General features: G+C 36.1%; 1 protein-coding gene across 2 annotated transcripts in view; it reads right to left on the bottom strand.

Moving 5' to 3' along the window:
* Smchd1 (structural maintenance of chromosomes flexible hinge domain containing 1) overlaps positions 1-18,251 on the bottom strand; it is a 135,988-nt gene that overhangs the window by 40,557 nt on the left and 77,180 nt on the right. For both annotated transcript variants that reach the window (XM_042675370.1, XM_042675371.1), the window contains exons 30-36: positions 16,096-16,221; positions 11,980-12,059; positions 11,644-11,801; positions 10,480-10,595; positions 8,282-8,346; positions 3,530-3,617; positions 1,381-1,512 (exon numbers count right to left, since the gene is read on the bottom strand). In XM_042675370.1, coding sequence (XP_042531304.1) covers positions 1,381-1,512; positions 3,530-3,617; positions 8,282-8,346; positions 10,480-10,595; positions 11,644-11,801; positions 11,980-12,059; positions 16,096-16,221 — 765 coding nt within the window. The remainder of the gene's footprint in view (positions 1-1,380; positions 1,513-3,529; positions 3,618-8,281; positions 8,347-10,479; positions 10,596-11,643; positions 11,802-11,979; positions 12,060-16,095; positions 16,222-18,251) is intronic.

The raw sequence follows: 18,251 nt of genomic DNA on the forward strand, positions 1-18,251 counted from the left end.
TATATATCTGAGACAAGCAGAAAAGGTCAGATAAGTTGATGTTAGGTGAAATGAACCCCAAGGTAAGTATTCAAATGTGTTTCTTTCTTGCGATTGTTTCTAACACGTTTATAAGATGATTTCTTTGTTGCTTTGTATAACCCTTGCTTTCATTATATTTGATGTTGGTATAATTTGTGGAGGGGAAGGGAAAAAACAAATCATTTAAATAGATATAGGTGGATCCACCACAACAATGAGATGTACAAGTCATTATGTCAGAAAACGAACTTTACAACTTTGGGGGGGGGGGGGGGGGGGGGAGGAGATGGGAAGGGATGGTAAGGGGAAACAAAGGATGAGGCAACAATGCTTGATAAGAAATGTACTCATGGGGGGGAGGGGGGAGGCTGGGAAGGGATGTGAAGGGTAAACAAAGGAGGAGGCTGCAATGCTTGGTAAGAAATGTACGCATTATCCTGCCCATGTAACTGTAACTCCTCTGTACAGTATGTTCACAAATAAAATTAAATTAAATTTAAAAAAAAAAAGATGATGATAATGTGTATGATTATTTCATATATATATACATGAAAAAAAAAAAAAAAAAAGAAATGTACTCATTACCTTGCCCATGTAATTGTAACCCTCTGTATCGTATTTTCACGATAAATAAATAATAATAGAAAATATTTAAAAAAACAAAAGAACCACTTGTCTAAAACAGAAAAAATAAAATTTAACTAGGGCCAAGTATGGTGGAGCCATGCCTACAATCTCAGCTATTTGGGAGGTAAAGACAAAAGAATTAAGGTTCAATTCTTGCCCAAGCAAAAATGTTATCGAGACACTATCTCTAATCCATGTACTATGGCTCAGGCCTATGAACCTAGCTACTCAGAAAGCTGAGATCTGAGGATCAAGATTCAAAGATGGACTAACCTGGGCAAGAAATTACATGAAACTCCTATCTCCAATTAACCACCAAGTAGAACTGTGACTCAAGTAGTAGAGTGCTGTTCTTGAACACAAAGGCTCAAGGACAGTGCTCAGGCCGAGTTCAATCTCCAAGACACACACAGACACACAGACACACACACAGACACACACACAACACCTGTCTATACCCTTCTGTGAACTGGAGATTGAGAAATCAATGTCATTCATAAACATTGACAATATACTTAAGGAATAAGAAAGTATAGGAACATATTATAAAGATAGAAAGCTTTATTCATTTTGTATAATTTCTTAGTATATTTGCAGTGATTTTATGTATGTTTGAACTCTATTCATATACAAGTACAAATATTCGATCTAATTATAATAACCAGTGTGCATGTAATTATCAGAACTTTTTTTTCTTGTTTCTCTGTAATTCTGGAAGAAGTTAAACATTACCGTAATACTGAGATGCAAGTCTCTGACCAAGGTCCTACTGGCAATAGAACGAACATTAGAAACAGCAGGAGTAGCTGGCTGGATTTCAGGAACCAACTTCATAGGCAGATTCGGTAGGACATCAACTATAACCTTATAAAAAGAAAGAATTCTTATTTAAAAAATGTATCAATATTATGCTTTACTATTTGAGAAGAGAAAAAAGAATGATGGCATATATATGTATATATATGTATATATATATATATATATATATATATATATATATATATTTGGGGGGGGGGGGTCTGGTTGTGGGGCCTGAACTCTGGGCCTGGGCGCTGTCCCTCAGCTCTTCAGCTCAAGGCTAGCGCTCTACTACTTGAGCCACAGCGCCACTTCCGGCTCTTTTTTTTGCTTATGGGGTGCTGAGGAATCAAACCCAGGGCCTCATGCATGCAAGGCAAGTGCTCTACCACTGAGCCACCTTCCCAGCCCCAAGTTTTTGTTTTTTGTTTTTTTCTTATGCTCTCTGCATTGTTGTCTGGACCAGCCTAGCCCTAGATCCTCCTAATTAGGACTCTCATGTTGATGGGGCCTCTATGACAGATACTGGTTGTTGAATTGAGTGACTTTTTTGCCCAGACTCTTCTCTAACTATAATTCTATCTCTGCCTAGCAGGTAGCTGGGATAACAGGTATGAGCCACACTCGAGATTAGACAATATTTGAATATATATAATAATCATCTAAGAATAAACATAGGAACACTTAAAAGTATAATTAATTTTTATGTAGACATGGCGTACAATGCCTGTAATCAGGGCAGATTAGAAAGACTGTGGTTCTAAGTTACCCAAAAAAGCTGAACACTCCAACTATGTAGAAAACATAGATGGCAGTACAAGTTATTTGGGTATAAATTTGTGGGCCTATTGGGAAAATAATTATATAAAAAGGGCTAGGGCCAGGTGCCAGTAGCTCATGCCTATAATTCTAGCTACTCAAGAGGCTGAGAGCTGAGGGTCCCGGTTCAAAGCCAGCGCAGGCGGGAAAGTCCGTGAGACTCTTGTCAATTAACCCCCAGAAAAATAGAAGTGGCTCTGTGGCTCAAGTGGTAGAGCGCTCACCTTGAGCTGAAGGCTCAGAGACAGCACTGAGGCCCAGAGTTCAAGCCCCATGGCCAACCAAAAAAAGGGGGGTAGGGCATAGCTCAAGCAGAAAAACCCTTAACTAGTAAGCACATACCATGAATTTTAAAACCCCAGTACTGCCAAAGATTAATTTCTAAAAACTTTACTACACTGAAAAAAAGAGATGAAATACTTTACAGCTACCTTGAACTTCATTATCTAGAATACAAAAACCTAAAATACTATTAATTGAAATATTTCAACACGATTCACATGAGCAACTTTATCACATTATACACAATGTTTACTGTCACTAGCACAAAAAATGAATGACAAGTAACTTTCAGTTATAATGAATTTAAATAATTTAAATATATTTGATTCTAATTGTCCTGAAAAATCATATTCCAGTACTACTCCCTCATCCATCCAGTTTTGCTTTTACAAGTTTCAGTTACCTATAGTCAACTGGAGCCTAAAAATATTAAATGGGCCAGGCTCTGTTATCTCACACCTGTAATCCTAGCTACTTAGGAGGCTGAAATCTAAGGATAGGGGTTCAATTCCAGACTAGGCAGGAAAGTTCGTGAGACTCTGATCTCTAATTAAGCACCAAAAAAGTTGAAGTAGAGCTGTGGTTTAAATGGCAGAACACTAGCCTTAAGCACAAAAGCTCAGAGACAGAGCCTAGGCCTTGAGTTCAAGCCGCAGTACAGATAGATTCAGAACTAAACTCAAAATTTCAAATTTTAATACTGTAACGTCTCTAGTTATTCTACTTTGTAATTATTGTTGTTAAACTCTTATGCCTAATTTATTAAGATTACCATTAAAATTTACATAGAGAAAACAGTATACCTAGTATTTCTACTATCTGCAGTTTCAGGTATCCACTGGGGGTCTTGGTATGTGGTTCTATGAATGGGGCACTGTATTTCTACTTTATATCTACTAATTAATTCACTCTTAAAGCAAATACTTATGAGTACAAAATTACATGCAATGCTAATTACAGTATACAGAAAAAGTAAGCAAACCTGTTCACTGCTGAGCATATTTGCTTTATCCATCATAAAAGCAAACTGGATACAATATGTTCCCACTTTGTTAGGAATTACTTTATCCCTAAATGGGAAAAAAAAAAAGTGGTAAGATATACTATAACTTATAAGGCACCAATGAATTCAAATTTCCTTCCACAAGTAAATGAATAATGAAAAATCATTACCAATACTACATCCACCTTGATTCAAAATTTTTCTTACACACAGGCTTATTACCTAAACATACTTTCATACCAAGACTCTGTACATGGTTAAAAAAAAAATTTTTTTTTAAAGGGAAAGAACAGGAAATAAAGTTGAGAAAGTACAAGCCACCCTTACAGCTATCTAATTTTCAACTAGGGAGCCAAAAACATATCCATAAGAAGGTAAGTCTCAAACCTACCTAGGAGAAGATAGTCTCTTCAACAAATGGTGTTACAAAGACTGGTTTTTCTACTTGTAGGAGACTAAACTTTATCCCTAAATCTACCCTGTACAAAAATCAACTCCAAGCCAGGTGTTGATGGCTTACACCTATAATTCTAAAATACTTAGGAAGCTGAGATTTAAGGATCATGGTATGGTTCAAAGCTTGTCTGGACAGGAAAGTTCATGAGACTTGTATCTCCAATTAACAAGTAAAAATCCAGAAGCAGAGCTGTGGCTCAAGTGGTAAACTGCTAGTCTTGAGCACCAAACCTCAGAGACAGTGCCCAGGCCCAAAATTCAAGCCCCAGCCTAGCACCCCCTACTTTCCTCCCTATCCCCCCCTACTCCTCCTGGCCAGAATCAACTCAAATGGATTAAAAATGACAATAACTCTAAATCTAATGCTGGAAAAACAGAGAAAACTATGGAAATTACAGGCAAAGTAATACTTTCCAAATTAGGAGTCTAATTGCCTGAAATAAAGAGCATACACTGATAAATGGGACTCTACAAATTAAAGTCCCTGCATAGCAGAAGAAACAATAATTACCAGAACCAAGAGACAAACCACAGAACAGGAGAAAATCTTTGCCTGTTATTCAATAGATAAGGGTAACCTACGCTATATAAGGAGCTCAAAACACTTAAATGTGAAAGAATGAATAATCACAGCCAAATAAATAGGCAAGTAAATTGACAATTCTCTAAAAAAAAAAAAAAAAAAAAAAAAAAAAAGCACAAATGGCAAAGATACATTTTCAACATCATTAACCATAAAGAAAATGCAAATCTAGCTGGGCACTGATGGCTCATGCCTGTAATCATTGCTACTCAGGAGGCTGAGATATCAGGATCATGGTTCGAAGCCAGTCCAGGCAGGAAAGTCCATGAGACTCTTAGCTCCAATAAACTACCCAGAAAAAGCCAGAAGTGATGCTGTGGTAGAGCAAGTACTAGCCTTGAGCACAAAGGCCTAGGGCAGCACTTAGGCTTTGAATTCAAGCCCAGGACCAGAAAAAAGGAAAAAAGAAAATGCAAATCCAAATAATACTAAGATTGTTTCTTTTTCTAGTCAGACTGAGAATCAAGGAAATAACTGCTTAGAAAGATAAGAGGAAAAAAGAACCCTCATACACCTTTGGTGAAATGTAAACTTGTGTAAACACAAAATCAGTAGGAAAGTTCCTCAAAAACTAAAAATAGGGGGGGCTGGGAAGGTGGCTCAGTGGTAGGGCGCTTGCCTTGCATGCATGAGGCCCTGGGTTCAATTCCTCAGCACCACATAAGCAAAAAGAAAAAAGCCGGAAGTGGCGCTGTGGCTCAAGTGGTAGAGTGCTAGCCTTGAGCTGAAGAGCTGAGGGACAGCGCCCAGGCCCAGAGTTCAGGCCCCACTACTGGACCCAAAAATAAAAAACAAAAACTAAAAATAGGTCAACATTATGATCTCATTATACCACTATTTGGCATTATCCAAAAAAGTATAAATCAAAATACAAGAAAGACACTTGATCAAAATATATTATATTCATGCTTTTTTTTTTTTGGGGGGGGGGGGGGTGTCCAGTCGTGGGGCCTAGGCCTGGGCACTGTCCCTCAGCTCTTCAGTCAAGGCTAGCACTCTACCACTTGAGCCACAGCACCATTTCCAGCTTTTTTCTTTTTTGCTTATGTGGTGTTGAGGAATCGAACCCAGGGCTTCATGTATGCAAGGCAAGTGCTCTACCACTGAGCCAACTTCCCAGCCCCTGTATTCATGCTTTCTTAATGGCAACTCTTTTGTACAAAAAAACAACAAAAAGACACTAGCATATCCATGTTTATAGTAGCACTGTTCACAACAGCCAAACATCTTAGCTATAAATAACAGATAAATGGAAAGAAGATGGTATATATATCATTGAATATCACACAGTCATCAAGAAAAAGAAAATTGTAGCATTTGCAAGAAAATGGATGGAACTCTAGAACATGGCATTGAATGAGATAAACCAAGCTAAAAACACCAAGTATTTGTAAGTTTTCACTCATAAATGGAAGCTACATCTAAAATACACATATACTTAAATGATTATGTGTATATATAAGTAAATACATGTTTATATGTATATATACACCTTGGTATATAATATGTACTGTACATACACAAACAGAAACACAGAACATGATCCTAATTATGGGACTACTATATAGGAGGATGAGGGAATGAAGGGAAAAAACAAAGATATGAATAATTTTGAAATATAGTGCAACTATGGATGAAGAGGCCTCAATGAAATCTATTGCTCAATAAGAGTAGGGGGAGAAGAAAGCAATTATTCTAAGAAAATATATATATGTTCAAAATACCATAATGAAATCCTTTGGAATAATTTATACACACACTAAAAAAAAAAAAAAAATAGGAAAGTAAAACAAACTTGGATGGGAAAAGGGTACCAGTGGGACAAAGGAGGATCAATGAAAGGGTGAATGAGAACGAGGGCAGTAGTTTCTTTGGCATGTATGACAATAAAACAATGAAACCTGCTGAAATTGTTTTAAAAAGGGGGCAAGAGATAGGGTAGTGACAGAGAGTAATGTTTACATGTGTGGAAATGTTAAAATGAAAATCCTTCCTTGAACAACTGAATTATGCTAATATATATGTACTTTTTTCTTTTCATCATACATATATGATGAAAAAAGAAAGTTCAAACTAAAACAGTGTGATGCTGCTATTCAATCATCAGAATACTAAAGTTCAGATAGACAAAGTCAAGTATTTATGAATTACAGAGCAATGGCAACTCATATACACCACTGGTATGTACATCATATGGGCAAAAATGTATCAGAATTTTTGGCAGCAGCTACTAAAGCTAAACACATATTTATGTTTAGTTTCATTAAACATTTGACCCAACTGTATGTGTAAAGCTATCATATATTCACAAAATAATCTTTGTATATATTTTATATTATAGAAATATATGCTATATACATCATTATATATAATACATACTATGTGTATTTATATATATTTTTTTTGGGGGTGGTGGTCATGGGGCTTGAACTCTGGGCCTGGGCGCTGTCACTGAGCTCTTTAGCTCAAGGCTTGTGCTCTACCACTTGAGCCACAGCACCACTTCTGGTGGTGGTTTACTGGAGATTAGAGTTACATGGACTTTCCTGCCCAGGCTGGCTTTGAAGTGCAATCCTCAGATCTCAGCCTCTTAAGTAGGATTAAAGGCATGAGCCACCAGCTATCTTTCCAAAACAGTATTTCTAACAGTTCCAAACTGAGAACGATATAAGTGGTTATCAATAGAATGGTTTACTGGTTTAATGGTTTCATATGATGTATTAAGTATACACTTTGGATTACTACACAACAATGAAAAAACATTGGACAATATACACTAATTAAAATGTACGTGGAGGAGCACTAAACAAATACAGTGTTTTGGTTCTCTTAAAAATTTAAACAAATCAGCCAGTCACCAGTGGCTCATGCCTGTAATTCTAACATGAGACTGAGATCTGAGGATCATGGTTTGAAGCCAACCTGAGCAGAAGTCCCCCTGAAACTCTTATCTCCAATTAACCACACAAAAAAATCTGAAGTAGAGCTGTGGTTCAAAGAAGTAAAGCGCTAGCCTTAAGCAAAAGAGCTTAGGGAAAGTGGCCAGGCCTGAATTCAAGCCTTACAACCAACAGAGAAAAAAGAAAAAAATTAAAGACATCATAGGGAAAAACAAAACGAACCATAAAACGCCAAAAACTTTCTAAATAATTATTTTAAAACCTCTTTTAAGAGTTGAAAATGGAGGTCCATAGTGAGGAAGCAACACCTCATCTCACATAAAAAGAGAAATAATCTAATGTTCTTTATTTCTGCATAAAATCCTAGAATTATAGAATTCCATGTAATAAAGTATAAAGGGCTATATTACAATACAGTCATTCTTCTCATGACTTTGAGTTTTAAGGATAATACAACTATCACAACTGTCTCTCTCCTTATCATTTATAAAACTATTTATAAAAATATGCAATTAATGTCTTTCCCCAAAAACAATTTCCCAGCAAAAATGAGATACTAATAACATTTTTTTGATGAAGAATTACTTTCCCTTAGAATATTCCCTTAGGCAATATTTCTTTAACTTTTTTCTTTTTTGTCGGTCGTGGGGCTTGAACTCTGGGCCTGGACGCTGTCCCTCAGCTCTTCAGCTCAAGCCTTACCACTCAAGCCATAGCAGCAGGCAGTATTTCTAAGGCTGAATTGCTCTGTAACAAAATATGCTTGAAAATAGAAAATAATTTGAAAAATACCTGAAATAGAAGCAGCCTTCTTCCTTGTCATTATCTTTTATTTTATTACAACTAAATGTTTCTGCCTAGAAAGGTAAAAAGAAGGAAGCAATGCTCATTAACAGAAGACATTTAAGATGAAAACTTACTATGTGAAATGATTGTGAATCAGACTATTTCCATTTCTAAATATATAAGAACACATGTAAGGATTTTAAAACACATGCATTTCACAACAAGAAAAATCACAATTGAAAGGTATCACATATATGATGTCTATGGTGGTAATTGTATTTTAAGGTGATAGCTTTACAAGACTGTTAGTCTAAATTAAGGTTGCTTCCAGCTATTAACCTTAAGACTATAAAACTAACTTCTAAAGCAGATATAAATAAACCATAAATGCTGAAGTGGATTATTAAATTGGGATTTGCGCTGACAAATTTTAAGATTTGTTTACAATATGAGACATTTCAAATTTGTCCTACATAGTATAAGAAGCCAATAGCTTATGTGGCTAATTCCTACTGTATTAGATTAAAAATATTTAATTTTACTTCACTGGGAGCAGTGGTGCAAGCTGATAATCTCAGCATTCAGGAGACTGAGACAGGATAATTATGAGTTCCAGGCCAGCTATGAATAAGGCCTTGGCCAGATTTTTCCAATCAAGGCTGGTACTATACCACTCAAACCACAACTCTACTTCTGGTTTTTTGCAAATAAATTTTAAGGCATTTTCTGCACAAGCTGGCTTCAAACCAGGATTCTCAGGTTTTACCTTACTGAGTAGCTAGGATTACAAGTTAAAAAACAAAAGTTTTCTCTAATTTATTTTGTCTCTCTCTTTCTCTTCCTCCCTCCCTCCCTCCCACCCCTTCCTCCCTTCCCTCCCTCTCTCTCTCTCTCTTATGCCAATCCTGGGGCTTGAATTCAGGGTCTAGACATTGTCCCTGAGCTATTTTTGTGCTATCACTTAAGCTATAGCTTTACTTCCAGCATTTTGGAGGCTAACTAGATATGAGAGTCTCATGGAATTTACTGCCCTAGTTGGCTTAGAATTGTTATCCTCATATCTCAGCCTCTTGAGTAGCTAAGGTTACAGGTGTGAGCCATAAGCACCCAGCTTGACTAATTTCTTTTAATCTTTTTTTTCCTGGCTATCAGAAAAGTCCCACATGTGATATTTCCAATAGACGGTTCTGTTCCATGTATTTAAACTTGTCTCCTCACATCCCTCTATCTCTATCCTGTAGTTTATCAACATCTTTGTGCTCTAATTTTCTACATTATTTACATTATATATATTTACACACATTATATATTTGACTTTGGACCTGGGTGCTGTCCCTCAGCTCTTCAGCTCAAGGCTAGCACTCTATCACTTGAATTGTGAAATTCTGTAAATGCAACATGAACGAAATGGTGACAGTTGAGGCGTTATGCTTTTTCTGCTCATGTAGTGCTGAGGAATCAAACCCAGGCCTCATGCATGCAAGGAAAGCATTCTACCACTGAGCCGCCTTCCCAGCCCGGCTACTATTTTTCAATATCATCAATGTTCTGGATGCAGAGGTAGTTTCCTATAATCCTTGGCTTCTTAGGAGGCTGAGGAGAGGACAGCCAAAGTGACAGTGTAGAATCCCATTTCAAGAAAACAACAGGAAAGTATTAATACTTAATTGAAATATGCTGATATATTTTTCTCTTTATATCCCAAGAAATTAAGATCCATTTCTAGTTCTCAAATATATACATTGTTTATTTTCACACTAAATTAGGCTTAATTTTACTTTAAGTACTGGGAGATGAATTTAAGGCCTTATGCTAAGCAAGTGCTCTACTACTGAGCCACTTCTCCAGCCTTTTGTTGCAGTGGTTGTTTTGTGTCTTGATTCCAAGGCATATGATCTTGGATCAAAATCTAACTATTTTTGGCTTTTGGTGGTACCTGGCATGAAGGACATACACCACCATACCAGATGATTCTTCAGAGGAGTTGGAGTCTTGCAAGACTTTTCTGCCTAGGTTGGGCTAGAAATGAGATCTTCTCATTATCAGAATCTCATGATGCTAAGCTGACAAGAGTTCTTTTGAAATTTTGTCTGCATTGGCCTCCCATTCTCAGCCTCCCAAGTAGCTAAAATTACAGTTAAGAGCCCTGTCCCCAGCAATTTAAGTTACATTTTTAACTTCTAAAAATGCTTCTTTTTACTCACATTTGCAGGTGGTCGATTCACATTGCCAGTCAGTTTCCACATTTTCATGGAAATACGTGCAGCATTAATATTTTTTATGGTACTTTCATCTTCAGAAATAACACTAACCATAAAATCTGTCAAGATAAATATAAAGCAATCTTCTTATTTAATTTTTAGTAGGAATATTTTGAAGAATAAGAAAATAAGACTATTTTTTAATCAATATTCCCAACAATCCATCTGGAAAACTTTGCAATCTGGAGCTAAATCTGGACATTAAGCTCTCCTCCAGAAATTTAACAAACATATCTTTGCTACTGTTCATAGTCTGACATAACGTAAATTCTAGCCAATTGGCCAAGACATCACATGCTATATGTATTAGAACAGAACAGTTACTTCTTCCTTATGATTTGCAATAGCATACAGAAAACTATAATTAGACAATGCTCTCATCTTATGTACCATCGGTATATGAGATTTGTCAACTGTGACCGATTTTTCAATTATAAAAGTATTAAGTTCTCTCAAACAGATTTAACAAAGAAATTATAAAACATAAAAGGCTATTGACATGTAATTTAATTGTTAAAAAATTTGAAGTCTTTTTTCACTACTCATCTATATATATGCATTTATCCCCTTCAATAAGACAAGTCTTCCAGGAAATTACTTGTGTAAAGCAAATACTGATTTCTTATTGATTTATCAAGAGCCACTAAGTTGCTTATGTAAATTATACTACACTCATTGATAAACTGAATACTCTGACTATAATTAATGGCCCAACAGAATAGATATTCACTAAGTATTTGGTGTTCTGAAATCTTTAATCATAAATCCTGATATGATTCTTTCCATTCAAATTAAGTTGTAAGATACTGGTTCTGATAGATTTATCACAAAATATTAGTGTAGCATAACGCCTCAACTGTCACCATTTAGTTCATGTTGCATTTAATTCAATAAATTAAGGAAGATTTCATGAGCTAAAGCAACCAGTTTGTATATGTACTTTAGGTTCATTCTTAACATTAAAGGATTGTACAAAGAGGTGTTAAATCATTTATTTTCTTTACATTTAAAAGTCACAGATAAGCATGCTTGATATTGAATAACACATGTAAATAATCATCCCACAAATTATCATTACTGATTTTTTAAATTCTGTGAAATTCTCACCAGTGAAAACATCCCCTGCTAAGAAAGAAGCATCTTTGTCATATTTAACGTTGAGACGAATGGGTTTTTCAGGGTCTGGAAGAACCATTAACTTAATTACAGGTCCTTCTATGGTACTCTTGTTATAGGTGGCTTTAACCTGGATAGTATGTTCTCCCCTAAGAACAATAGAAAAAAATGAATGGGGAAGAGAGATTAAAACTACATTAGTTATAATAAACTCAAAAAATTCAGAGACAACTTAGACAACTTGTTTAATAGACAAAGTTTAATTAACTATTTTAGGGAGACTAAGTCAATTTGTGTAATATCAATATCTATTAAATTTCTCCTTACCTAGAAGCGAAAACAAGGAACACTCCAAAATTAGCCCTGCCTTTTTCATCTGTTTTATGTTGCTGGTTTGAAGGTGTGAGCTAAAACCAAAACAAAATTTTTTCAAGGTTAATTACAAAATTCTATAGACCAATAAGGATATCTTCTTTTTTTTTTTTTTTTTGGGGGGGGGGGGGGGGCGGGGTCAGTCGTGGGTCTTGATCTCTGGGCCTGGGCACTGTCCCTCAGCTCTTCAGCTCAAGGCTAGCGTTCTACAACGTGAGCCACAGAGCCACTTCCAGTTTTCTGGTGGTTAACTGAAGAGTCTAACGGACTTTCTTGCCCAGACTGGTTTTGAACCATGATCCTCAGATCTCAGCTTCCTGAGTAGGATTATAGGTGTGAGCCACCAGTGCCTGGCAAGCATATCTTCTTTTATTATAATGTTAATATATTCCTATTTTATAAATTATATTTATTTGTTTGCATATACTGCTAAAATGTAAAAAAAATCATATTAGTTGAAATTAGTTGAAATAATCACATAATCTAAAATTAGTTGAAATAATCACATAATAATCACATAATCTAAAAGAATACTTATTAGAGCCCACCAAAGTAAAATTTCATATTAAAACCATCAAGCTATAAAATTCTAAGTTCACTGTGTAGATATCACTGATTAATTAAATGAAATTTGGATACTAATGGTGTATACCATTAGCAGGAATGGAAGAGAGCACTGGAGAAATACATGCACATATATTCAAGTGTAGGGATCTTAATACTATCTCTGTTCTTTGTATTTATCTTGAATTTTTACTCGGGTGTGCTTCTTATATCTTTACTATGATATTACTTCATAGTGATGATTAAGCTTCCACCTTCAAGTGATTAGTGATCAGTGGTCACAAATCCAAATAACTGGACAGAGAATACCAGTCTTTAATAAATGTTTCTCTAGAAACTAGAATGACACCCTTATTCTGAGGCTGAAAATAATCATGACTTAGCTTTCTTGGAAGCACATATGCAGAAAGAAAGTGAAAGCACATATGCAGAAAGAAAGTGAATTGGAAATTATAACGGCAGAAAATCAGACTCTCCTAAACTCTTAATACTCATTTCTGCTTAAGAAGACCAAAGAAAATAGGTATAGTAGCCACACTTGCAGTTCTAGCACTGAGTAGTATGAGGCAAGAAGCTCAATCAGAAGGCTGGCCTGGACAACAGAAAGAGTAAGTTTACATAATACATACTTCCGGGCGCTGATGGCTCATGCTTGTAATCCTAGCTACTCAGGAGGCTGAGATTTGAGGATGGCAGTTCAAAGCCAGCCCGGGCAGGAACGTTCGTGAGACTCTTATCTCCAAGAAACCACTAGAAAACCATAAGTGGCGCTGTGGCTCAAGTGGTAGCACGCTCACCTTGAGCTGAAGAGTGTAAAGACAGAGCCCAAGCCCAGAGTTCAAGCCCCATGACTGACAAAAAAAACAAAGAATAATAATACATACTGACCAAAAAGAGGCAATAATTGGGGAGAAAAAAAATGAAGAGTACATAAAACTATAGGATAAAGTACTATATTTAAACTTGTCTCATTTACTCCTGGATCCAATGTCTCTCAACCCATTTTTCTGAAGTATTTCTCCTATCTAAATCCCAAATCCTTGTCAGAAAATGCTTGCATTCAATACTATATAGCAGCAATATCATAATCTTCTTTTGACAAGAATCTCATTACTTTACTAGAAAAATAGGTCCATTACTCTCAGAGGACAATTTTGTGCTTTAATGTCAGTGACTTCTTTTTTAAATGGGGCTAACCTCAAGGGTTGAGCCATGCACCTTTACTTTTGTTTTAAATATATTTTAAAATATGCTGTGACAGCTATTAGTTGCCACATCCAGCTACTGGCTTAGACAGTATCATGCTTTAATAACTTTTCCGGTTCAGCTTGGCCTAAAACATTGATCTCCCCTCCCCTCAGTACCTGGGATTTAAGTTCAACTTGTGAGATCTTGAGAAATCTGTGGAATTCTAATGGAAATAATTTCATAAGGTCCGCCACCTTCACACACTATCAACTATTTTTCTCATCACATTTATAAAATATGTGTGCAATACTCCAGATTATGTGAATATAACATTACACTTTCTCCAACTTCCTTGGCAACAAGTTGGTAGCGAACAATAAAGGTACTATATAAAGTGGTAGAACACTAGCCTTGAGCACAAAAGCTCAGAGACAGTGCCCAGGCCCTGAGTTCAAGCTCCACAACAAACAAAAAACAAGTAAAACAACTATATAAAAATTAAAAAAAAGTAAATAAAACTTGTCAAAGATCTTTCCCCTAGCAAGAGGGGCTCCAACTTTGCCCAAGAACCTAAAGTCTCCACTAGATTATAAAGCAACTGGCTGCTCCAATACTCCTATCTAACCTCATATGTAACCTGCTAAAACTGCTTATATCTAAACCTCTTATTTTCTGGTGAGCTAATCACTATGTGTGTATTCAAATTTGGCAAAAGGGTGTTCAGGCTTAACCAATGAAAAGAATGATGGGAGAGAAGCTTCATTGTAGAACACAATCCAGTATAGGTTTAGTAGATCTGTCCAAGCTCTAGAAGTATTTGCATGCTTCTTCTTTTCTTAGCTCAGCACATTTTCCAAGGAATGGCTATTCCTTAACCTACACTAAGTCTCCATTTATGTTGTTAGAATTAATCGTCTGACCCCTTGTTACACTGACTGCAACCTATAAATTTTATTTCCTCAAAATAAATATAATTTCAAGCAAACTTATAAGCAGTAATAAAGGTTATGTAAAACTGTACGTTATGGAAGTGGCACTATGGCTCAAGTGGTAGTGTGCTAGCCTTGAGCTGAAGAGCTGAGGGACAGTGCCCCGGACCAGAGTTCAAGCCCCATGACCGACAAAAAAGAACTGTACATTACATATATGTAATCATATTGTTTTATATACATACACATTTTATATACATATTTTTGGAGGCTGGTACTAAGGATTGAATTCAGAGCAATAGCAATAACCAGTGCAAAAGAGGGCTGGGGCTATACCACTTTTATCATGCCTCCAGTCCTTTTTTGCACTGGTTGTTTCCAAGGCAGAATCTCATTTTATGCCTGGCTCTGGCCTGGGCTTCAAGTCTCCTACCTGTGCTTCTAGTGTAGCTGGAGATGACAGATATATGCCAATGCACTCAGCCACTGTGCTTCCCCAGTGTCTGGGATAATAGGCCAGCACTATTATGGCCAGCCATTAATTAAAATGGAGTCTAAGAAATTTCTTTTTGCCCTGGCAGGCCTTGAACCATGATCCTCTGATTTCTGCCTCCCGAGTGGCTAAGATTACAGATATTAGCCACTGTGCCCAACTAAAAACTCTGTGTGTGTGTGTGTGTGTGTGTATATGTGTGCGCGTGCGCACATGTATGTTGGTTTTGGAGCTTGAACTCAGGGCCTGGCCACTTTCCTTGAGCTTTCTGAGGTCAAGGCTGGCACTCTATCACTTGAGCTACAGCTTTACTTCCAGCTTTCTGGTGGTTAAATGGAAATGAGAATCTCATGAACTTTCATGCCTGGCTAGCTTCAAACCATGATCCTCAATTCTCAGTCTCTTGAGTAACTAAGATATACTGACAACCCAGTTTAAAACAGTATGTACATATATATGTTTTATATATTCATATATACTTATATTTTGTGCTGGTCCTGGGGCTTGAACTCTGGGCCAGGGCATTGTCCTTGAGCTTTTTGTATGCAAGACTAGCGCTCTACTACCTGAGTCACAGTTCTACTTCCAGCTTTTCTGGTGGCTAATTTGAAATAAAGAGTCTCACAGAATTTCCTCCCCAGGCTGGCTTCAAACTGCAGTCCTCAGATCTCAGTCTACTAAGTAGCTAGGATTACAGGCATAAGCCACTGGCATTTGGCTTAAAACTGTATTTTTGAAACAAAAAGAAACACCTAAGGATATTATAAGAATTTATTTTTTGGTGCTAGACATTGAATTCAAGCCCATTATGAAAAAGGACTCTACCAATGAATTACATACAACCCCAGTCCTAGAGAACTGTAAGTGAAAAACTCTCAAGACATTTATAAAACTCACCTTTAAACTGCTGGCTTTTATGAGACTTATTTTTACATTTGGTACTAGTGCTGGATTGTCCCACTGATCACAAAGTTGAACAGCAAGAGGACGCTCTAACTCTCTTCCATTAATCACTGGAATGGCCTGTAATAGATTAAAATCTTAAGCAACATCAAAGCATGTGCCAAACAATATAACTACTTGTATAGTTACAAAACAAATCACTTAATTTTATGTTATAGTCAAAAATCATTTCATCATTAAAAAATTTGAAAGCCAATTAAATAATCACAAATCAATTCTAAAATAATGCGATTTTTTTTTTTTTTTTTTTTGCTTATGTGGTGCTGAGGAATCGAACCCAGGGCCTCAGGCATGCAAGGCAAGCACTCTACCACTGAGCCACCTTCCCAGCCCAATAATGCGATTTTTTAAAAAAGGAAACAGTACTTGACATTACTGGCTTCTAACATATTTTCCTACAAATTAGACATTGGTTATCTTTGGTTCTCAGATTTACTAATCTGAAGTTTAATTCCTACCAATATTCACCTCTCTGCCATTGTACATTACGCAGTAATATAGTTTTTACAACCTCAGATTAAGATAACAATTAATAATTCATATTGTCTTAAGTTTTCAATGAGTTTTGCTTTCTCTCTAGAAAATATATGCAAATCTTCTAGGAATCTACCTGCTGGCACATTAATATTTGAAATACGTAAGTATTTTGCTACCAAGCAACTTGACAAAGATCCCATCCTATGTTCTATTTTAAAGATTAAAAAAAAAAGGCAGATAGGAATGTGGGTTGGTGGTAGAGTACTTGCCTAGAATGCATGCAGCCCTGGGTTCAATTCTTCAGTACCACCTACACAGAAAAAGCCAGAAGTGGCACTGTGTCTCAGGTGGTAGAGTGCAAGCCTTGAGCAAAAGCTCAGGGACAGTGCTCAGGCCCTGAATTCAAGCCCCAGGACTGGCAAAAAAAAAAAAGAGAGAGAGAGAGAGAAAAGTTTTGAAAAAAATGTAGATAGAAGTCAGGCACTGGTGGCTCAAGCCTATAATGTTAAGGCTAAGATCTGAGAAAAACAGTTCCAAACCAGCCTGGGTAGTTTAAGAGACCCTTCCAACTAAACAGGAAGAGCTAGAACTGGGAGGTATAGCTCAAGTGGTAGAGTGCCAGCAATAAGCAAAAAGCTAACTGGGAACATGAGTCCCAGAATTCAAGTCCTAGTACTAGAAAAAAAAAAAAAAAAAACAAGAACAATAACAACAACAACAACAACAAAAAACCATGCATATATACAAAAAGATGGGAGAACTACAGAGCAGTAAAAGAAAGCTAATTTATTACCTCAATCCTACACATTTTATTTGATTGGTTGCCAAAATGAAAAATAAGTACTGCTGCACTATGAGTAAGGATATTAAGAGACAAGAATCTTGACATTAAGTTAATATATACTTGTTTAGCTTGTCTATCATTAACTTTAACAAAGCTACAATTCATGAAATTTACTAAATTCACTAAATTACATCTACTAAAAATTATAAAAAGCTTGAATTAAGAGATACTGAGCTCCAAGTTTTAACCATATACTACTTTATTATCCTACTATGTATGCTTTTTAAATAAATTTATGATACTCCTGTCTTTACTTCCCAAGTGCTGATTACAGGCATATGTAATCATGCCCAGAAGTACTATCATGCTATCTACTTCTATCTTTTAGAAAGTAACTTTAACCTAAACTAGTAGTAATAAAGTCTTCCAAGAAATAATGAAAACTAATAAAACCCAAAATTTAATGGTAAGAATGTGTTCTCTGATATTTTAGTCTTGCCATATTATTTTACAAATTTTAGTTTTTCTCACTTATAAAATTAAAAGTACTGTATGTGTATACACATTGAGATTTTAAAAATGATGATCATCATAGGTGCTATATTAGTTCCCTGTTTGCATATGAAGGGCTGTCAAGAATTCAGAAACTCTGGGAATACCAGATATGAAATACTTAATTCCCACCCTTGTATATATGTATTAAGCCCATGTATGTGGTGTAAATATATACATATTAATAACAAACGGAAAACGAGTTTGGGGTCTTATTTTAAAGCTTTTGGATTTGTATGATCTCTGCAAATCTTAAAGTTTCAAGTTAACAAGCTAA

This window comes from Dipodomys spectabilis, unplaced genomic scaffold (genome assembly GCF_019054845.1).
Source record: "Dipodomys spectabilis isolate Male_0828 unplaced genomic scaffold, ASM1905484v1 ptg000024l, whole genome shotgun sequence".
NCBI lineage: Eukaryota > Metazoa > Chordata > Mammalia > Rodentia > Heteromyidae > Dipodomys > Dipodomys spectabilis.